At 44.6% G+C, this 23117-nt stretch overlaps 1 protein-coding gene across 1 annotated transcript; it reads right to left on the reverse strand.

Moving 5' to 3' along the window:
- Positions 1 to 275: 275 nt before the first annotated feature.
- On the reverse strand, positions 276 to 22033 carry LOC117542668 (adhesion G protein-coupled receptor B1-like). Its single transcript, XM_034210474.1, has 32 exons — positions 21578 to 22033; positions 17992 to 18831; positions 17216 to 17365; positions 17027 to 17125; positions 16739 to 16900; positions 16222 to 16386; positions 15132 to 15296; positions 14859 to 15023; positions 14663 to 14764; positions 14452 to 14558; positions 14143 to 14337; positions 13946 to 14014; positions 12831 to 12939; positions 12189 to 12332; positions 12027 to 12096; positions 11703 to 11805; positions 11239 to 11282; positions 9081 to 9207; positions 5905 to 6008; positions 5680 to 5782; positions 5394 to 5544; positions 5192 to 5261; positions 5015 to 5081; positions 4821 to 4906; positions 4456 to 4627; positions 4239 to 4334; positions 4083 to 4122; positions 3293 to 3909; positions 3134 to 3169; positions 2912 to 3016; positions 2635 to 2685; positions 276 to 2394 (listed from the first exon to the last, which is right to left on the reverse strand). The coding sequence occupies exons 2-32, from the start codon at positions 18692 to 18694 to the stop codon at positions 2197 to 2199; spliced, it is 4575 nt and encodes a 1524-aa protein (XP_034066365.1). The 5' UTR covers positions 18695 to 18831; positions 21578 to 22033; the 3' UTR covers positions 276 to 2196.
- Between the last annotated feature and the right edge of the window lie 1084 nt (positions 22034 to 23117).

Consider the following 23117-nt stretch of genomic DNA (forward strand, 5'->3'; position numbering starts at 1 on the left):
TCCAATTATCTATTTCTGTCTCTCTTTCTGCTTATTGAGGTTTAATGTTTGAGTCTCATCTTTTACATCTTTAGTGTTGGCACCAGGTGGACAGGATCCTATTTTTTAAATCTGAAATTGATTTCTGAGCTTTTATTTTTAGGTGCTGCTTTGTGTTTGTTTTTCAGGCTTTAAATATCAGCAGGAGAAGTTGTTTGTTCAGTGAATCAGATGATTGCAAATGTCAGAGATTACAAGATTTAAAGTAGTTTTCCCCCAAATAATCAAGCACCACATTCTTTATGTTGTATAGTTTTGTTTTTATTAGAAATAGGTCACATTTATTTTGTGCTGTGAAAACTGTACACATACAGTAGGTAAAACAGAACATAATAAACAGAGTTGTGACGAGGTCGTATTGAATACGGGTAACTCGAGGTATGAATTGGGCTGAGGGTTGGACATAGAAATGTGGCTGGTAGGACATACTACTGAGTTACTGACAAGGTTATCAAAAACACACTGGTACAGAAGACATGAGGATCAATTACCCGCCGCTACATAGCGGAGAATAATCACAAATATCCTGAAGCACAGTTTAGAGATATTCATAGGCTATAACTCTTTCTATATAATGTTAGCTTTATAGAAGTACAATTATCTACCTGTCACAAAGAACTCCAAATATGGAGTCTTGCACTAACAAATCTCTAGTGAATAAATTCTTTGAATTACTAATACAGATTTGTTATACAATATATCTCATAAAGCATTTACATGCCCTGTAAATATGAGGAAGATGGTATAAAAGTGTTGAAACATCGGTAAGAAAAAATACTGCCTAAATTATTATATCGGTCTTGCTTGAGCATCAAGCACCCATCATATTGCACTATATCATACTGATGGCTGAAAACACAAATGTGTTAAAAGTCTCGAGGACCTGGCGCTGCACTGGAAGTCAAATCAGCGCCAGGAGCCTCTGCTTGGTCCAATAGTCCCGCAAGGCTGAGAAACAAAGGGCGATGATGAAAGGTCTCGCTGACCCCGTCAATCCACATGTACGACATGGAAGAGCCTGCATCTTGTGCCGGTTTAGGAGGGGAAGTATCCCCCCTACCACACATTTCCACCCAGCCTTTCTCCAGGGTGCACTGCTCTTCCTGTGTGAGAGTCTGTGTTGATCCTGGTGCTGGTGTTTTGTATTGAAGCAGAATGCTGAAGAAACCAGGACATTTCGGGTATTTAATCACCTCCATCACCACTCATATGTTTGTCCCAATGCAGTCCATATGCATTGAATCTTTTATTTTGGAGCCTAATGTTGTCGGTCACAGCACAAAAACAATAGAACTTGTGCATGACTGTCATGAAGGGGATGACAAATCAATATATAATCTATAAGCTATAAGCTCAATATTGACATAACACTGACAATAATCATCAGACTAATAATAACCATGGTGATAGTAGCAAGGAGAAGCTCTATCATTATGATTTAGCCTGCGAACCAGTAGAAGAGTTTTATTCTCAGTACAGAGTCTCGTTTAGGCTATAGGCAGCAAAAATCAAACCGAAAGAAAAATAAAATAAAAATGAACCCACACAAATTAAAATATGTGAGCCCATTTAAGTGCTGAGTGTTGGACTCCAAACATGATCGGTCCCTTTGCTCTCCTGCCTTGTCCTGTTTTGGAAGGTAACTCGGCTGGCAGAGGAGCAGCCAAGAGTTTACGGTTGTTCCTCCCGAGAAGTGGGGAAGAAGGCGCCGTATTATATTATCTCTTTTCTCTCTACAGCTGAGTTGAAGGAAAAAAGAAGCACAGACATGTCGACCACATCTTCGGAACCCGGGCTGAAGAATTAAGGAAACTCCCAGTAAGGCGTTAATGGATCCACAGCCAGTCCTGGTTCATGGAAACCACTGACCGCTCCACCGACCCTTTGACCTTCAGAGCACTCTGACACGAGATGCTTTAAGTCCACACAGAGAAGCTACATTAAACATCCCATTACCACGGACACAGCCACTCCTCCATCACTCCTTCCCTTCCTTCCTTCCTGCTCTGGTTGAGGGTTTGAAGACATGGATTCTGGGACCTACTTTCTCACGTCCTCCCATTGCTGGGTTCCTATCCATACAGGATTCCATTCCAAAACCAAAAAGGTAAACGAGGTGAAATCAGGTGGCTTCTCTAGCCCCCCTCCTCCTCCTCCTCAGACCTCTGTCTGCAGGTCAATGATGTCCTGCCCCACCAGAGGGAGGGTGGTGCCGGCCTTTTCCCACTCCACTGAGTGCAGCTCCAGAGGCGAGGCGGCTAAGGGCTCAAGGTCTTTACGTACCCATGCGGGGGGCGACTGCTGAATCCCCCTGACTCCCTCCCACGGCCTCTCCAGAGGACCCTGCTGTTTGTCCTGTTGAGGAAAAAAGAGGTGGAAATTTAACACTGGTGCCATCAGCCCTGAGCAAATTCCTGATTAAATTAACAAATGAAATGGACGTCATTACATCAGAGGTGATCTTTGTAATAATGAAAATCATGCTGTTAATGAGGGGAAATTATTTCTCCCAGAGGCAAGTGTAATATCTGATTGTGTGTCTGGTTTTACAGGCAGTGCAATTTTGAGACAGTGAGTTTGTATATAAACACTCACACTGTGGTTCGTTTTGTCACTTCCTCCTGAAGACACACTCCATCTCACAGACTGTAAGAAGGAAGGAAGAAAATACATCCTTAATCAAATGACCTCAAAATGACGACAACCATAGTCAATACACATCACTGGTTGTTTTATAAGGTCCTTCTACCATTACATAATCTCTTTTAGCATTATAAATAGCCTCTTTTATGTTTCCCATGTTTGGGTCTGCAATTCCTGAAAATGAATGTCTATGGAAATGGATGACGAGCAAAATATCCTGATATGTTACCTTGCTGTCAGAAGCAGGGGACTCCCTGTCTTTCTCAGCATGATGTAGCTTCCTGTTAAGGTCCTGGAACATGTTCTGGTGGCGTTTCTTTGTGTGCATTATTTTCTAGAGAAGACAAAAAAGATACACTTTAGTCACAAAATATAAAGTTTCAGTTCACTTAATATACATATCAAAGGTATTTATAATGTTTTCAAAAGCCAGATTCCAAATCATATTTACCTCAAAGTCCAACTCAGCATAACGGGATTTCTGTCTCTGCAAAGACAACAAGGAGGACAAAGAACATTGGTTTAGTTTCAAATGCATACTAGAAACACTGCACAAGAATGCACAAAACATGTTTTCTTTAGGAGGTCCCACAATAGAATCGTGTCTTACCTCCAAGGAGCTCATGGACAGCGTTGAAATGGTCTCACTCTTGGACATCATGGAGTTCATGGACTCGAAGGTGTTCTCCAGGCTGCTGTGAGTGATGTGAGACTCACTGGACATGTTGTGGATGTTCTGGATGGGCGAGTCTCGCTCCGAGTACGACACGCTGACCTGATCCATGGGGATGGACTTCATCCCAAAGGCTGCCTGGGGCTCTGCGAAGGGCCCGCTGAGGTGCATTAGTCTGGCCTGTGGCAGCTGCTCCACGCTGATGTTGTATTTTGTGGGGTCATCCTTGGGCTTCAACCTGAGGGTGGAGGTTGTGTTGGGCATGAGGACGTAGCTGCTGCCGTCTGAGATGCTGCCCTCGGCTTGAGCCCGAGCCATATCGGCGTCCAGCTGATGGAAAAGCTCCCCCTCGCAGACGTACACTGGTTTCCCACAGGAGGGGTCGACTCCTCCCGTTAGACGGCTCTTCTCTCTCTTCAGGGTGAGGGTGTGGCTGGAGTATTCAGGCTGCATGTGGCTCTTACTGGGGTTGGATGGTAGGGTGTGGAAATTGGGTCCCATGGGAAGAGACATCTGAGGAGGAGGCATCTTCTCTTCAGAGGAGCTCATCATTCCTTTTTAAGAAAAACAAGTAAAGAAAGAGTTAAAAAAACATGCCAGGTCTGAAAATTGGATTAATTCAATATATGTTGTCTTTCATGCATGATCATAGTGCAAGGCTCACAAAATTGTAAAGCAAATTGAAAAGGTTAAGCAGGAGGAAAGAGCTGATGTGAAAGGGGCTCACCTTGTCTGCTGGAATCTCCATCCTTTTCGTTATCAGATTGCTGATAAAAGAATAAAGAAATGTTCTATTAGTACTTAATGTATGCACATATTCATTTAGGGATAAAATGCAAGAGGCACTCAAGACATTAAAAAGGCAATAAGCCAAGAAATGTACCATATGCTGGGTGTTTCCATTGTGATTGGAACTGCCAGAGTCTCCATTGCCGTCGTCCTTGCGGTCGACTACTCTGCACTTTACAGCTTCTTGTACCTAATGGACGGAGGGAAAAACGTCAGAAAATGGCACTCCAATCACAGCTTATGTAGAAAACAACCAATAACAAATAACTTTCTTTTTAATTTGAATATCTGTCATCTAAATGTGTCCTTACCTCTCTACGCAGGATGCAGTGAACCATGACAATAATGAAACCCTCCAAAGAGTCGAAGACGGCAAAGAGAATCTGGAAGAGGGCGGAGCGGCGGTCGGTGATGGCCAGGACGGCAGACATCCAGGTGAGGGCCAACAGAGGCAGAACCACGCAGGAGCTCCACAGAGATGCTCTGCGGGGGGAGAAAACTCAGATTAGAATCTCAATGGCTGGACATCTGTTTCTCTACAAGCAGCGCTATATTCCCTGCTGTCGTTTGATGGTGAGGCTTGCTATCAAAGCACATCATCAATATACCTGTAATGGCACTGATGAGGGTGATAAGCGCAATACTCTGGTGTATGGAGAAGATCAATAAAACCTACCCGGCTCTCTCCTTCAGCTTCACATCGGTGATGCCGTCCTTGGATACCAGCTTGTTGAAGACCAGAATACCAATGACCATGTTCACCTGTTTGGAAAAGAAAAGCAATGGATGAGACAATGTAATAATAGGTAATGCATTTACAAGCAGAATAGGTATTTTGATGGATTGGGAGGGCAAAGTTAAAATACATACCAAAACAACAGCTGCAGCAGGCCCAACAAAGGAGTACAGGAGTCCGCCCTCAAGAGACAGCCAGCAGCTATACAAGAGAAGTAAGAATATTAATACTTGAGCTTAGGGGAAGATATTTTAAGAATAAATGCAGAGTAAAGAGAAAGCTAAGAGATAGCAGGTTGCAAAGAGACTTACTAGTTGACAGTGCCGTATCCCTTAGCCTTAGTGAAACCCACAGACACAGCCACCACCAGTGCAGGAAGTCCTACAAGATTAGGAAATAAGCAAAGAGGGGGGGGGGAGAATAAGGTTAGAGCCTAAGAAGATAAAAAGCTTTGAAAGTGATGCAACAAATGTAGAAAAAAGGGGAGATGGAAGAAAAGGAAAATGCTCTTACCCCAGCCTAAGCACAAGAAGCGCTTGCGGATAATGCGGTTGCGCAGACGACCAGTGACAGCCATGTAGGACTGCCATGCTTCTGTCAGCACCCAGCAGAAAGAGGAGAGGAAAAAGAAATGCAGAAGAGCAGCAACCAGAGTGCACACCACCTGTGAGAGCCCAGGAGGAAGGAGAGATAGAGTGGAAAGAGGAGAAATCTGTGTCAGTGGCGTTGCTACTTAGACAATCCCCAAAGCAGTGAAGGTTTAAAAGAGAGGGTAGGACTTGCTGGAAGAGTGCCTTACCTTGTTGCGGGCCTGGGTTTGTCCTATGAGAATGAGGGCATTGGAGCATATGATGGAGATGCAGAAGTTGATGAGGATAACGGAGCGCTCGGAGCGGATATACCTGGAGTTTAAAAAAGGGAGAAATCACTTAGGGATGAGTAAATCGACGAGAGAGAAGGCAGAGCACACATCATATAATGTTTAGAGGTTGTTATGTTGGACTTTGCTTTGAGGGTTACTTACTTCCACACAGAGACGTAGATGATGATGAGGAGCAGCAGGGTGAGAGAGGAGACCCCACAGCCAACAATGAGAGTCACGGACGGGAGCAGTGTCTTGTCCATGATCTACAGAGAGGAGACAAGAGCAAACATGCCTGTTAGAGCAAATTACAAAGACACATTCATGCAGACAGGAAACCAGCAGTGAGATCCACACAGCCTGTGGGTGTGCGCTATCTGGAAGAGCAGACAGCTCCCTGTAGGCGAACAGTTGAATGGCACAATCAGGACACGGCTCGGCAAGGTGACCCCAAGGTGAACATGTCAGAAAGATGGAGCGGCAAACTAAACAAATGGTCAGGGTCAATGCGCTCCTCCAGCAAGCTTTTGAGTCAGCAAATGAGGCGAGGATGATACTGCACATATATCTCTATCCACTAAGCAGAGGGGGGGGGGTTCAATTCCCAGGGGCTGTTGCTGTGTTCAGTCATTAGCTTGAGCTGCTACAGCAACCTTGTAATAATTGACAGACTCCTCCTTCCCTTTCTTTTTGGCATTAACTTGCCGTGTTGGTGTTTTTGTGCCAACCAGCTGCTCCTTGCACATCCATGCAGGAGTGAACAGGTGGACCATTATCACCTGTGCATTAATCTGTCGCCACCTGCCTCTCTCTGACAGCAGCTTAGCGCCTGCCAATGCCAGCGGAGGTGACTGCCCGTGTTTCAAGCAGCAACCTCTGGTGGAGGAAACAGAGGAGGGACTGTCCCTGAAGGCAGGCGGGTCAATGCTGCACACACACATCTGAGCTCATGAGCTTACACACCTTCAAACCCCCAGCAGCTAATTGTGTGGTTTCACTGCGTCGATAAAGATTGCCTGTCTCACACCTACTCTAGGGGCTTTAATACGGGTATGAGTTAATCTAACACCTCTAATCAAGTTGTCATCACCACAAAACGTGTGAGCTGGATGAGAACCATGCAGATAAGGTGCCCTCATCGACAAATGGTATGATTATATTTTTGATAATATGTTGAGGGAGGGGAAGCTGAGAGCGGCTAAGTGGCTCCAAAAGGTGAGTGAGAAAATGTCCTGAGATATAATAAATCTGCAGGTATCAAATTAGCACACATAGAGGTGAAAGAAATAGACACCGCGTTGGCCTTCCTTTGATTTATGATAGCCATAAATACTTATATTGCAAGCGTATGTGAAGCATGGCCAACACGACATCGGCCATTGTTGTTAGTGAATTTAAACGGTACAATACTCAGTCGTAAAGGAGTGCTTCTCAAATATCCTGACCTACATACACTTATTCCGATATTCAAGCACAGCTGGTGAAGTCCAGCCTAGGGCAGCCAAAGACTAATTTAGTGTAGCAAATTTGTTTCAAAATCTATCCAAGTACATCAGAATCGCCAGATGGCAGATAGCGGAGCGGTGAGCTTTATTTTTGATTCAGCCCAACCCAGACTTTTGGAAGAGGAAAAGTAATAAGGGCGATAAAGTATGTTATGTCCCCCCTCTGCTCAATCTCTATTTCTGGGTTGATGCTTGCACCACGGGCCTCTGAGTGAAATTCTGACAACCTGTTTGACCTAAATATAAAGGATATCTTTGGCCTGTCCTTGACCGAATCACATATTCTAAATGTTATCAAATGTGAGAGAGAAATATGTGCAGTGAAATTAATAGAGATCAAGGGCATCTGCTGTACTGGCTGTGTGGGCTGCTCCCACTGGAGCATCATGAATCCAACACACATGATGCTACGGGACTCCTGGAATGAGACCATATCGAATGAGCGCTGAAACACTACATTATGTTTTTTTACATATCTCTCGCTTTCTGCCTCTCGCCTCTCCATGGTGTTCCTAATGTGGCTCGTAGGAATACGTTATAGAAAATGTCCACGGCACACATCAAAGGATGGCTGGAGAGGCGGGGGGGGGAGGAGGAACCAGACCAGACGTCTGTCTCTCATTGGTCCGCCTCTCTGGCATTTTCAGGTTTGCTGCTGTGGCCGAGGAGGAAGGAGGAGGATGAGGAAGAGGGGGGTGGATGTAATCGAGAATTCAGAGATACTGGCAGAATGGAATGATTGGTGCAGCTGCCTTTTACTGTTGTGGGAGGTTGAAAAGGGAGTGGAGGGTGGGGGGGTTGTGCCGCCTATAACAAATATGGGAGGTGCTGTTCAGACTGGCAACAGCAAGACAAATAAAATCTAGCATGTAAACAACAGGTTGGGGGGAAGGAGAAAGAGGAGACTGAATGATCTTAGCAGCAGAAAAACACTGCAGTCCAAATTCATGAGCTGTTTGGACTCCCTGCACACTAAATAAAAGTGTAGGCCTACATCTTCAAAATGCACGTTTAAATTGTATAATTCCTCAAACATCTGTTGATTATCTTTTGTGTGCAGCAGCAATCAGATGCTCAGCAGGGAAGGACAGAAAATGTCCTCTGTCCTGGGGGGCTGTTTAGGTTAGGTGTGTTTTCCCCCTCAGCATCTCAGTTATCAAAAATCACACAGGCCGAGTTTGCGCTGCAGAAGCCGTTGCCAAGGCAACTGGAGAAGGAGCAGCTCTAGAGGCAACAGTCTACAGGGGGAAATTACACATTGTCTTTGCGCATGAAATACAGCGATGCGTAATGACATATTTTGGCAAATAAAGCATCCGCTGCACACAAGTTCCAAAACACTAACTCTGTTTATATTAACCCTGCATATTTTATAAAAAAAATAATATCGGATTAAACGCAAAGCCAAAGTCATTATGAGTGATTGGATGAAAAAAAGGGGCCATCAATGTGTCTTAATTCTCATTTAAGCAACTACATTTGCTATTTCCCAAAGGCGCGATACTATGTATTTTGTCGATAAGCTTATGCAGCCGGTTGCAAGCAAATAGGCATCAATTAAAGCGTTCGTGAAAAATTGATCCGTCAAAATGCAAAACATGGTATTTTCGTTTTGAACCATACATGGAATCAATGCATATCAACATGTTGCTTGTTAATTTCGCTTTAATTTAAATTCTCCGATCCGCGGCACCTGCACGGAGACAAAGAGGTGCAGCAAACCGCTCGAAAACAACAAGTATTCACACTGCACCGCATTCATACAGTCACTGCACGAAAGATTTAAGACTAATGTTTGACCATAAATACAATCACAGAAGACAAAAGACTTACCGAGTCGAAGTTGACGTGCGCTAAAATGGCGAAGGTGGAGAGGCTGTCACACACGCATTTGGTTCTGTGTGAATGAACGGGCACCGCTCTGCAGCTCCGAGCAGACCAAGACCCAAGCAGAGAAGAACTGCACAGGGAAGAAAGGGAAAGGACGGGTTAGGAGGAGAGATCTGACAAATCTCTCATCATGTGAATGTCTCTTGATGGCATTTTTCTCATTGATGAACATTCTTTTATTTTGGAACACTATGTATGGTTGACCCATCAGGATTGCATATTAATTAGCCCAATGTAGACACATCCTCACTGTTTTACAACACTTAATGAGATATTGGCATGCAGTGTAGGAAATATATATTGTTTATTTTGACCTGAAGTATTTAGTTGCCTCTTAGGAAATCCTGATTATGGATTCTCACACTTATGTGATTAATAGCCATATGCATCATGATTGATGATGATAGGCCTTCATAAATCTTCTTATTAGCATAATCTGTAACATTTTTGATATGAGCAATCTTTTCTCAGTAGACATAAGGATATGGCAACATGTCCCCAGTGCAACGGGGGACAAAGGACAGCGTGTTCCTTCTTTTGAAAAAGCAGGGGAATGTGCAGACGATGTGAATTATGACTTCCATATGTCTTATATATTAAGAACATCTGCAATTCAACCAATTCATGTTTGTGTTCGTGCACTCTATGAGATAATGTAGGTTCATTTTCTGTCACAACTATCCTTACTAATACTCTGCCAAGCCTGATCAGACAGAAACATGGATCAATTGCAGAAAGTAAAATCAATAGTGAGGACTTTTAGTCAAATCACTGAATCTACACCAGAGCTCAGAGGAGGTGAAGGCAGTGAGCAGCACCCCCAGGCTCTGACTGACTGCTGAATACAGAGGAGCATCATAGCCAGCAGGTCCAGCCTGGTGTCATGCACGCTTGGCCGCAGGGCAAACTCATCATGGCAGTCAACTGAAATGGCATCCTAACAGGCTTGGCTGCACAGTTTAATGTGTGTTATGTGCGAGCTGTCATATCATGCAGATGAGTTAAATGTTGCATGATGCAAAGTTAGCCAAAAAAAGCCTGTGTGGCTCTGTAATGTGTTCCCTATCTTTGTCACTAAAAAGCAGCAGAGTCTTTTATCTCTCATCCATCTGGTTAAAGTTAATTGGTGGAGATTCTAATGGAACACTTCCTGTGTTCAGACATTTGCAGCTTTTCAGAACAAGCACTGACCCTAAATGTCCTGCTCTCCACTGCTTCTATCCTGCCCTTAATCACATCCACTGTCAAAAAATGAATCTAATTTGACTAGAGGCAAATTGCCCTTCTTCCGAATGTATATAAGTTAATTACATTTCTCCTTCGATTCATTTTTGCTTTTGCTTGGGCTCTGGTTGTTCTGGTTTATGTAAAAGAGGATGGGGGGTATCCAGTTGCTGGTGCATCTTCATTTCTTATCTGTTCTCCACAAGTGTACACCTCTATCTAAATGTAAATGGTCCACCTGTGTATTCTTCAGGAGGGCAGAGTGGGCCTGGGGCGGATTGATCCAGGCCAGGCTGCAGAAGCTTGTTTCATAAGTCATTCAAATGCGTCTAAGCATCTTTTAAAAACTCCCACACGCCTTAGCCATTAAGCCAGGTAGTGACAAGTGAACACAATTTAGAGGTGTGGAAAGGAGAGCTGACATTGTCTTTAGATTGACCCTCTGCGGTGTGACCTATAAGGACCCCTCGATGAGTTTACTCACTGATGTGTGTAAAGAGGTTAGAAGTGATGCCTGTGTATTTTTCCCTCCTCGGGATGTGGTTCATTTAAAGAGATGTGCTTTATGCAGTAAGTATGTCACACAGCCGAGGGAGGCCTGGTGCTTCCAGATGGGTCAACATGTTCCTTGTCCTTGTCGGAAATGATTGACATGAAAAATGTGTGAAAGATTATTGCTCCCCCTCGGTCAGTGAAGGGGGGGAGGACTTGTATGTTCGTATGTGACAGATGCATGTGTGAAAGGACCTCGGCTACAAACGAGGAGATAAACAACAACAAGCACCTGCTCGGCTTACAAGGACACACTGGACAGAAAGTAGATGAGTGATGCTAAGATGCATATTTTAGAAGAAAAACAAATGTTGTCAACACTTACGTTTCGCTCTCGTCCCAGGAGAGGCATGTCTCATTCATGGTACCCTGCAAGAAAAAGAGGGCAGATGGATAAGTTAGTGTCAGAGTCTAAGCAGAAAAGGGAAAGTAGGTTGGGATGCCGTGCCATAAATGTGTGAGATGCAACAGTCTGCTGCCAGCCACCTGCCCACATTTCCCGCCACCCTCCCCGATAATACATGCACAAAACTAAAAAAGCTTCTTATCAGCTGCAGGGACTAATTACTGCGCATGATTTATCATCATCATCATCATCACCAGAGTACCGTTAGGTTCAGCTGTGATATTTGCCGGGTTTGAACCAACACAAGTATCAGTAAAAGTCAAAGTGTCACTGCAAATGTCGGGGAAATGTCAGGCTCTGCGTACCGCGGTGAGCAAACACCCGGAGGGGGGCTGATATTTTTCGTAAGGCTCCATTAGACTTGGTAACCATTAAGGACTTACATTGTGGAGGTGGGGGAACTCGATCTCAACAGGGGTGGACAGGAGAGCCGGGGAGGGGCTGGCAATCACTGTCACCACCTTGGAGTTCAGGAGAGTGGTGTTACTGCGGAGAAAAAGGAAATTACAGTCAGTGTCATCCATATGAGAATTTATACTTCACTGAATAATGTGAGGTACTGTATCTGCAAGGCCATACAAGGAAAATATGTTGATAGAACATGGAGGAAAATAAGTAGTGACTGAGGCGCCATCTGGTGACGGCACAATATATTCCATGCACGGCCAGATGCATGTATACATATACAAGCAGAGAAATTGTATTACCTCTGGAAGGACAGAATAGAGGCGAGGTTCCTGTAGAGGACGATGCCGGTCACAAAAGCCTCATTGCCATCTGGAAGGAACAAAATGTCAGCTTAGACTGAAATTCACAAGTCTGCACATTACATAGATATAGAAAAATGTGTAAGTGATGTTCAATCTTACCAGCCTGTTCAATGGACAGAGCATCACGGGAAACTGAGATCTTCTCCTCAGAGGTCCTGACCCAGTCCAGCATGCCCCTCCAGCCCTTCACGGGGAACGTAAAGTTTGAGCTTGTGCTTGTTGGGCGCTTGTGGATGCTCATCACTGAGAAGGACAGAAATTGACAGTTTGTTAGTGAACAGCACTTGGAGGTCACAGTTTTTTTTGTACACAGTGGTGTTTGATAAATCATCTAATGCCAAGGACATTTTGGTTTCATGCGTCATATGTGTCTTAGCAGAGTAGTCACTCTCCACTAAATCCTGTGAGAATGTCACCTTCGCTGAGCCTAAGTCACAGAGGGTGAATCAGAGTGTGAATCTACAGTTATTTAAAGTAATTGATGGATTGATAAGTTTGTGCAAAAAAGCCATATGCATGTTAGGCAAAGATGTCCTTGCACAACATCTTGTAGAAGGCACAAGTAATATGTTTTCACTGATGGACTTAACATTGACAAAGTGATAACTGATGCATTCGGCTGTTGTTGCTTATATGGACTCAGGCAAGATGAAGATTGATGCACTCTCTGGCTGGAGAGAGGACAAATCATCCCGACTAGACGTGAGCAGAGAGCATCTGGCATGGGAAATTAGGGCTCACCTAAATTCTCGGTGACTTCGTAAATATCCTGGAAGCTGCTCATTTGCATTCCGATCATGTTCACAGAGTCCTCAACAAGGCGGAGGAACTCCTTAATGTTGGCGCCCATCTGGATTAAAGAAACAAAAAAGAGAAAAACATAGTCAGAAACAGGGAAGATTGGGAAAAGGGCACATGCTCATTTATTAAATGCAACCTAAGCAAGGCTACAATTTGTGCTACATGCCCATATCTGGATTTCCTTTTCATATCTCAGTCCAGCTTGTACGTGTTCTTTCAGAGCACTCAGCAGTGGATTGAAAAAAGAAGAAAAAAACACACTGCCTGCTGCTATGCAACCTCAGAACTTCCGTAAGGCCATAAATGGGCAGGCTGTTGATTCATACTCGGGCTTTTTGTCCTCTCACTCGTGAAAGGGAGGGCTGCCTGACTTGCGCGTCTCTGACGCAGAACTGCAGCAATGTGGGCGCAAGGTGTGTGCTTGTATGCAATGTGCTGTCTGTGTCATCCTATGACCGCCATCGGTATGTAGGAAGGCATTGAGACTCACAGATTGCAAAGTGGGCGTAGTGATTCTCCCTGATTCAATCTCTCCCTTTCTCTCTCCCCCCTGTCACCTTCAAGTGTTTGCTTTATCTTGTCGCAGTGGCCTTGGTTTATCACAATACAGTTTTCTATTTGATCGCAAATATGTGCTTACCTTCTGCACTCACTTTGGCAGAAAGATAGATTTGTCATTAAAAGAGTACATCAACAGGTGGTCAAAGTTCTATTTAGTCTGTTTAGACTTGTATTATGAAAGAATAGATGATAAATTGCAATCTTTAGTTGCACAGATCATTTGAGCTGTTTGCGTCATACTGTTACTCCGTCCTCATGCAATGTGTGGGGGAGCGGAAGGGCATTTGGGAGAGTTAATCAGTGCATCACTCACTGATATTCTAACTCGCCCCTCTCTTTTTCACACTACCCAAACAGGCCCTAACAATGATGTCCCTGAATGTGTCCTTCACACACTCACCCCATCACAGGAACGTTAACATAACATCACTTTCTTCCTTGCTAAATTCACTCACACACACACACACACACACACACACACTCTTATCACGTACCAGCTGTGCCTCTTCCCATTTGTCGCGATGTTCCTCCTTCAGTAAGTTGCTGATTGTCTGGACGTAGTTCTGCAGATCACAAAATAAAGGCAGAGGTGTAAGAAGATACCAAATCCAACTCAGTAAGAAACTAATGTTTGTTTGAGGACTATTTGTTGCTTTATATTATTCTTTAATCTGTAATTATGTCAGCTTACCTCAACATCAGCATTGCTCAACCTCAGTCTGGTTCCCTTGTACAGTTCAGTGGTGTTCTTCAGGATTTCCATGACGGCTACCAAGTCACCGCTGTAGCCTGCTCCCTCATCGGAGGAGAATCTAAGGCGTGAAATCACCTCAGCGACCCCGTCCACACTCTGCCCGATCTGTGCTTTGGTATTGTAGTCCCTTGACTGCAGAAGAAGAGTTGGGAGGTTAATGTGAATCTCTGACATTTGCTGGTTTTACTTCACCACTGGTAAATGTAGCATTAGCATTTTAATTGAGGCTTATTATGATGGGCTTACCATCATTTGAATATTCTCATAGTTCTTGGAGACACACTTGATATGAGTTGGGCTTTCCCAGGAGGCCAGACCTACAGCGTCCAGGGTGCACCGGCGCAGAATCAGACCTGTTATATGAGAGTACACACTTTTAGTTGGGGTACTGGGGGATGATAAACACTCTCACATGTCAAAGGGAAACAGATAAAACATGTCGTAGCTGTCTCTGTACCTGCGGCGTCAGCAGGGCAGGCAACGGCAGCCATGTCTCCGGCGGGGGTTTTCTTCCACACAAAATCTCCAGTGTTCTCCTCAGGGCAGATCTCATGGGGCTCTGAAATTAATTAAAAGAAGCATTAGTCACCTTTTTCCATACTGAATTGTATTGCAGTGTGGTAATCCCTTTGCATTGTAAAGGAGTTACTCACCAGGGCATCTCTTTTCGTTGCAACGCTTCTGCTCTCCCTTTTCACCGGGGCAAGGCTCTCCACTAAATAAAGGCCCTTCACAGACTCTCTGTCTCTGCTGGATTCCTCCACCACACGTCTTGCTGCAGCTGCCCCAAGAGGTCCACGCATGCCAACGACCATCAACTAAAGAACGAGAACATTTAAAACCATGAACCCTGGAGTTTGATATGTCTTTAGTCTTTTATTTTGGATAGGAACTCTCGAATATGTGAATTTGGTTTATTTTCCTACCAGGGCAGTCTTTCAGGAAGCAGTTGGTTGACTCTTTCCAGCTGCCGTGGCACTCAGAGCCCCCGTAGGATGGCCCGTTGCACTCTCGGATTCTCTGCATGGTGCCGTTTGAGCAAGAAGCAGTGCATGAACTCCAGCCAGACCAGTCATTCCAAGATCCGTCCACTAGAGGGAAGCAGAGGATACGAAAGAAAGTTAAAACGAGTGCAGCGACAACATCTCAGGCTTCCGGCATCATGCCACACTCACTGATGCTTTAACATTGTACACGCCCTAGTTTAGCTAAGTTTAAGTAAATAAATGTGAGCTTGGTTATCATGCAGAAAGACTGTATGTCTATTAGATCAACTGCCTTGAAAACTAAAATCAGGTTGATGTCTTTAGGGCTTTGTTTAGTGCACTTGACTTAGCTGAGGGGACCATTTTTCTAATATTTAAGTTCAATCAAATGGACGCATCTTTTTTGTCTTAATGAGAACCAATGCTACTCTAACACTTACATTTTCTAATTATTTTGATTTCAAATGAAAAGTGTAATCATCTCAGTAATGACTTTGCCTGACAGAGACATCTGCTGACGGTAAGAAGCAGTTGCAACAACTAAATGTTCTACAGATATTTAGAGAGATCACAATAATAACCGCGAAAACAGGACCGGAAAAAAGTGTCAAAACAAACGTATTAAAGTGCCGCTGTGACTTAAAAATGAGTGAAATCCTTTTAGCACAGGAGTAGGTGGCAAAGCACAAAGCTTCTATTACATTGAGTGACAATGAGCACATCATGAGTCACCTGCGTTAATGATAAAGTCACTGAGTAATGCCCACAGAAGCTTTTATTCTGCTTATGAGTCAGAAGTAATGTCAAGCTGCCACTGCAGTTGCTGTTTCTGATGGCGGGGATGCCGATCAGATTAATCATCTCTCATGTATTAATTAGTTATATGAAGGATCAAGTAAGGTAGCCAGGGACAGTTGTCAGAAAGTGTAGTAAATTAAGCTATGATTAGTGTGTGCTCTGGGTTATAATGTATTTTTCTTCAGTGCGTCTCATCAGTTCAAACAGAGGAATAGAAAGATCTGTGACTCACCGGGGCAGACAGCGATGTTGCAGAACTTGGTTTGTCTTGTGGGGCCGCGGCAAGGCTCTCCTCCGTTCAGGGGCATCTTGCATGTGCGGGAACGCTCACGATATCCACGGCCGCATGTGGAAGAGCACAGGCTCCAGGGGGTCCACTCCTCCCAAGCACCATCAACTACACAAGGGGAACACATAGGGTTAATTTGATGACGAAAGTTGTGTTTTTTCTAAACAATTGCAACTTCTAATTTGAATTCAGTTGAAGCTGCACATTGAAGGCACGTTTTGCAAACTCTCCTAGGTGGGGCAGTCCCTCACACAATCCCTGTCACATAGTTAAACTATTAAGGTAGATTTTCTTGATAATGAATTGAAGCCTAAGCTCCAAATTGCCTCTCTAACTCACCTGCTTCTCTTTGTTTTTTGTGACAGGTGTCGTATAAACCTCCATTGTGCTCACATTTTCCAGATAACACTCACACTCTTTTTTCTCCTTGCACATTAGAGATGAGAAAGCAGGCACTCACCGGGGCAGACGGCTGTGTTGTTGCAGGGTCTGTTCTCTCGCAGGGGTCCGGTGCACTGGGTGGTGAAGGGGGTCGTAGCACAGACACGGGTGCGGCTCTGCCAGCCCTCTCCACAGGTGATTGAACATGTGCTCCAGGGAGACCACTCATCTGTCTTAGAATCTACCGTGGAAAAGAAAATAGGAATTAGAGGGTCAGGCCCTCAACACTTGCAAAGTTTAAGACAGAACTTTTCTTATTCTCGTCCACCAGAGACACACATCCAATTATAAGATCTTGCTGTCTTACCGGTTTGGGTTGCAACAACTCCTTGGTTAGAATCATCAGTATTATCTCTCTTCAAACCAACAATGGCCCGCAGACCCTGGCTCCTGTTGCGCTCTTTACCTGAGAGAATTAGAAAAATGGCATGATTATTTAATTGAATCAAAGCAACATGCAGCCGAGTGCTCCTGACTTAATGAAAGGAGGGCTTACCAATGCAGGGCTGAGGGTTGCAGGCACGTCCTTCTTCAACAATTCCCTGGCACACATCCTCCTCGGGCTGGCATGCTCGGCTGCGCACCTGATTGCCACCATCGCACTCCTGGCTGCAAACTGACCAGCGGCCCCAGGTAGCCCAACCCTCTGCAGAAAGAGAAAGAAGAGTAGAAATATTGAGAAAATGTTTGAAACTTTTTGCTGCAAGAAAAACCATAGCAAAGCATGTATTCCCTCTATACGTTTCATATATAGGAACAGGATGTGAGTATAGCTTGTTTAATGTGCAGAGAATGAAGTCGTTTGAGATTTAGAAATGTTAATTGTTTGCACTTAATAACTTGGTGGGAACCAGCAGGTGCGTTGCTATGACGACCACAAGTGCTCCACTTCAATTTCCGCTGCCAGCTGACTGTGAGGTCTTTGTGCTCCTTTCAATCCCTCCTCTCAACCTGACACATGTGCTATCTCCCTCCCCAACCCCAGACATGTAGACAAAATGGAGAGCTGGGGATATGTGCGCTTCAGGAAGTCTTGCCAATGAAGTCGCATAATTACTCTAACACCTTTGACTTATTTCACATCACTTTGGCATGAGATGTGCACTCCTCCACCCTGCCACACAGACACAGATCATTATCCTCAGCAGCTCCTAACACACAAACACTGAGAGATAGCAGGGTTGGAGGCCTCAACTAGACTAGTTATGTGTCAAAACAACAACAAAAGTATACTCTGGAGATGAATTGAAAACAAACAAGTTAAAAACTTACTGATAATCTCAGCATCGCGTCCGATGTCTCTGGAAATGGGTTGGCATTTCTCGACGTAGACTCCGCCTCTGTAGCAGCTTCCTGGCTTTCTCTTTGGGACCTCCCAGCACTGGCAGGGGGTGTTCATGATGCCACAGGGATAATCGTGGGTGCTACTTGACAGGCACTTCTCCAGCCACTGGCAAAGCTTCTCGCAGGCGGGCGGACTTGGGTTCCTCTTTCCCACAACCAGAAACTCAGCCTTGAACTCACTGACATCATTCTGCCCCTCCAGCATCTCCACGCCATTTCTTGCGGCCACCTTGCGGATCTGCAGGAACTGCTTGCTGGACTCCAGGTAGGTGACGGTGGTGGATGCGTCGCACAGTTTGACAACCTCGTCGAAGCTCTCCATGCCCAAGTAGGTGCGAGAGGTCTCGATGAAGGAGTCGAACTGGAAGGTCTTGATCTGGCGGGGGACGCAGGAGTCGGTTGGCTTGGTGATCTTCATGTAGACGTTGTATCGGCGAGGATCGGGGTTCTGCAGGGTCCAGGAGCATGGTGTGGAGGGCAGGGTGGTCGTAGAGGAGAACACACCGAAGAAGCGACTCTGTTCCAGGGTGGCACAGGTGGCTGACGCTGGTCCAGAGGGGGTGCAGGACGTCAAACCGAAGAAGAGTAGTACAAGGGCCACATAGGGGCCGGTAAGTGCTGACCACGCCATTGGGTCGGCTTAGGTGGATGTTTCTTTGACTTCTTTGTTGCAAGTAACTGCACTTGTTTTAGAAACCTTGATGTATCTATGAACGCCTCTGAAGAACTTGTAGGCTTTAGTGCACCAGACAAAGGGTCATGAAGATGCTGCACAGAAACAGGGAAAGAAAAAGGGAAAAACATTTGTCAGAATGTTCCAACATCTAAATAATTGCAACAAATTATATCAGTATGCAGGATGAACGCCTGATCCAAGTGAAATGCATTAAAAAAAAAAACATTATTCATGAGTTGCATTTTAATTGGACCCATTGTCTAACCGATATTTGTGCATCAGGGATTTGCCTCAGATCAGTTTCATAGTGTTTGAGGGCAGATTCAGTGATATGAAATGCCCAGTACTTCGGGACATAATTGCTCAGACTCTGCAATTACAGTCCTTCACAACAGGCTGGCATCTCCAAGCTCTTGCTCTTTCCTCCCACACACTGAACTTAGCCGCGCATCATGTGCGTCAGTCTGACGTCCGTAGCAGCATTGCCACTGGCAACCAAAGACGCCTATTAGTTCCACAATGTGTGCAATGCACTCCTCATGTTGAGTGGTAAACAAGATACATAGTTACTCTGTGTCCGTGGCGAGGTGCGATGACACCCTGGCACCTTGGAGAACTATGGACATATTTCCTGCATTGATTACCAGAGCTATGAGTAATATGAAATATGCTTTCTGAGGGACGAATTATAGTCACTCTTTCATATTAATGCAAATGCATGTAAGGTAAAGAAGATGCATGACTAAAACTATAAAACAAATGATGCGTTTTGATGCTTCTGTGCAGAGGGGCTACTTGCATTAAAAAAGAGAATCCGCCATCATTTGTTTCTCTTTGGAGCACTGACGAGAGGAGGAAACACCTTTCACAACATCTTTCACAAGCATTCAGAGTTATCCTTCTGCCTTCTCGTGTTTTTCATCCTGTTATTTCCCCTGTCACTGTTGAATGTCAGTGCAACAGGTGGAGGACATCATGCGTTGTAGTTGAAGGAGAATGTCATTTAAAGCTAAGCAATGAATGCCTGTGTTTTCTGTTCATTACTGAGGGGTTGATCATAAAGACGAAGGATTGCAGAGAATTGATGCCTACACATGCACTTTCAGGCAGATAACTCATAATTACATTTCTCACATTGCTCCCTTCCTCTCTGCCTCACTCTGCCCCTCCCTCCTCTCTCCTCCTCTCCGCAGCAAAGACCTCTGCTTTGTGTCGGTGAGTGTCTCTCTCCCGCCTCCCAACCTCCGGAAGCTCCATGAATGGGCATGTGATGAGGCACACAGTGAATAGAAAGAGGTCCAGCTGTCGTAGGAGAACTGTTTATGTGTTGCTCTTTCTCTCTCTTTTCCCTCCCTCCCAACCTCTCTGTCCCTTTCTCTCGCTTGTCCATTTGCTGTCGTCAACAACATTTCTGCAAAGCAGCTGCCCAAAAATTTGTTGTTTGCTGTATGGAGACAGGGTTTCATTTTTTGCAGATCAGTGTTAAAAAACTGCAAAAATGCTATCCATTTACGCTGCTGTGCACAATTCTGTAGTATAATGTGTCATCACAGATACATAAATCATACTGGGTGTATAACAAGACTATACTGTTAATACAACATGTGCAAGCAAAGGACGAGATGCCTCATTTGTACTGGCTGCAGATGACTGTCTGCAGATGGTTAAACAATTTGCATGACTACCTACATTTACAAAAAGTTAAGAAAAACAGATCACTATTCCTCTGATGCAATTACCTGGAAGGCTGACTGATGAGTCGAATGATTTTTCATCAAGACTGTTAATTGTAACAATTCATTTTCTCCCTATTGAATCATTTCAATTATATATTTGTATATGTATGTGTCTCTTAATAGATAAAGATAAATAGAGAGATATCATCTACAATCTATTCTTTGCAAAATGCTCTCCCTTGTGAATGCAAAGTGAAGAAGCAGGTAATCCTTCATCTACAAATTGCTTACGCTTTATCTTCTGCTGTGCCCGGTGCAGAGGCTTGCACATGTGTGCAGGATGCTGCACCGCTTTGATGCAAATCCATGTGACAGCAAAAACTACAAGCCGCAAATCTAAACTGCATCTTGCTGACAGCAACTCCGTGCATCTTGGGTGAATGTTTACAGAATGTGTGTATTCGTTCACAAAAGGACTTAATTGGAAAGCTATCCCTTGTCAGGTATTTATCTATGTGGTACTTATGATGCAGGAGTCTTACGACTTTAGAGCAGAGTAAATAAAATCCAGTGTGCAAACTGATTGCTAAAGCCTTATTGTTTAAGACATTATGGCAAAAGCATCCTCAATAAACAGCAGGTGCCTGACATGAAACTTGATGGATCTGCACAACCACAACCCGATGTATCATGTATTTCAGTGATACATGAACATCAGAAAGTGGTAGCCAGTGACCTGTTGCTGCAGTCTAACTTATGCTGCTGAGCTCGTTCCCATTGCCGCACTCAGCTTTACTTTAAGTAGGCTACTACAGTGTTTGTAGATAAGTGCTGATATTGTGCAAGAATCGGGCATATTAAAATACATTTGGAAATACATTATTGCAATAAGACAGCATGCAGAAAACAATGCAATGGATCCACGTTGCTCAGTACAGCAGAAGCCGTTCGAGAGCGGTTTAGCACCACGGACAGCGACAGACGAGTTAAAACAGATACATCTGCAGGAACAAACTCTGAAGCTGCAGGACAACATTCATACACGACATCACATATACTCACTTGGTAACCTCCGGTGTTGCGTGCTCCACCACACAAACACGTATTCACAGAAAACGGACATTTAGAAGTAAAAGCAAAGACATCAAAAGTTTTGCCTTACCTTGAAAACGTTCTAAGGAAGTCTGATCAGTGGCTCTCTATCCGGTCGCCTGGGCTCGGGAAGCAGCTGCTGAATGTTCACAAAAGGCTGACTTGAAGACTTCAGATTTGGCCAAAAACTTTCGCAGTGTTTGACGCCGCTGAAAGGATGCGCCAGGTCCAAGTTCGACCCCAGACGGGTCAATCCCAAGTTTCAGTGCAGTCCACTCTCACAAGCAAAGAAAACTCTAACCAAAACTCCAAAGAGTTTACTACCAACTTTGTTTAGCTGCTATATCCAGAAAAACTGGTGTATAGCGGAGTGACAAATGAGTTGAATCGGAGATCCAGCAGACAGTCCGTAGAACCAAACGCTGTGGTCTCGCTTGTCTTTTCTCGCTAAGCTCCAGAAAAAGTGTTGGTAATTCTACTCCCGGCTTCGGAGTCTTCCTGCTTGTGGTCTCTTTGCACTGCAAGTGGGTTCAGTCTGAGTGTAGCTTGTGGCCTCAGCTCAGTGGTTTATATCCTACCCCGCCCCCCCTGCTGAAGTTGGATTCAGTGCGTGGATGATGCACTGAAGTGAATGAGACAGCACCAAGACGGGGGGAGTGTGCGGGGGAGAAGTGTTTGTGTGCGCGCGCGCGTGTATGAGAAGAGAAGGGAGGGATCTGTGCATCGACACAGAGACGAATGATTATGAGCACCAAACTACGCAGATATCAACGTAGAGCCAAAGGTACCGGAAAGAGGATCAGCGGAATCGGTGTGCATGGTGGATGCACTTGGCCGATACAAGGAGAACCATTGTTTTACATGAAGTACGAGATATTACAACCTTGCACGGAAAGTGCTTAGATGATATTAACCATTAAAAAGGATTATGATAACGTATTATCAACAAGCAACATGTTTATCTCCAACATATTTCAAGACAATGTTGGATTATTCTCAACTCGACAGTTTATTGATGGCGTAAACAGATTATCTTCCTTTTGGGTGATCATTAATAAACAGTTTTAGAGCACTGAGAGTTTGTGATGGCCACGTGGGGCGGTGTTGGGGTGTACAGGAAGCATGACTGTCACAGTGACAGAATCCCAACATCCAATTAAAAATGAAAGGTGAGGCACATACAGTGCAGCAATGCAGGAGAGGAAACACCCTCTCTTTCTCTTAAAACACACATTTACAGACACATGTGCACACAGGAATCAGGCTAACCCCTGCCTCCCCCCCCCCCTCTCCTCTCTCTCTCCTCTCTCTCTCTCTCTCTCCTCTCTCTCTCTCTCTCTCTCTCTCTCTAGGGAGGTGGGCGGATCTGGGTAGTTCTCAGAAGTGTGGAAGGGATAACCTAACGTGTGTGTCTGCCTGTTGATGTAATGTTGGCTCGTTTCCTCTTCTAGTCAAGCTATTTGATTGAGAGAGAGAGAGAGAGAGAGAGAGAGAGAGAGAGAGAGAGAGAGAGAGAGAGAGAGAGAGAGAGAGAGAGAGAGAGAGAGAGAGAGTGAAAACCCTTCCAAACAACATGAGTTAGGAAGTGTAAAACAGAAGAGCTAATTACG

This window comes from Gymnodraco acuticeps, unplaced genomic scaffold (assembly GCF_902827175.1).
Source record: "Gymnodraco acuticeps unplaced genomic scaffold, fGymAcu1.1, whole genome shotgun sequence".
NCBI lineage: Eukaryota > Metazoa > Chordata > Actinopteri > Perciformes > Bathydraconidae > Gymnodraco > Gymnodraco acuticeps.

What these genes read in the sequence shown, in the direction of transcription:
- LOC117542668 (XM_034210474.1), bottom strand. Translation starts at nt 18,694, where the DNA reads ATGGCGTGGTCAGCACTTACCGGCCCCTATGTGGCCCTTGTACTACTC. An exon ending in ACGCGATGCTGAGATTATCA is followed by an intron (nt 17,366 to 17,991) that starts GTAAGTTTTTAA and finishes CTCTTTCTGCAG; the next exon opens with AGGGTTGGGCTACCTGGGGC. An exon ending in CTTCTTGTGCTTAGGCTGGG is followed by an intron (nt 5,262 to 5,393) that starts GTAAGAGCATTT and finishes CTAATCTTGTAG; the next exon opens with GACTTCCTGCACTGGTGGTG.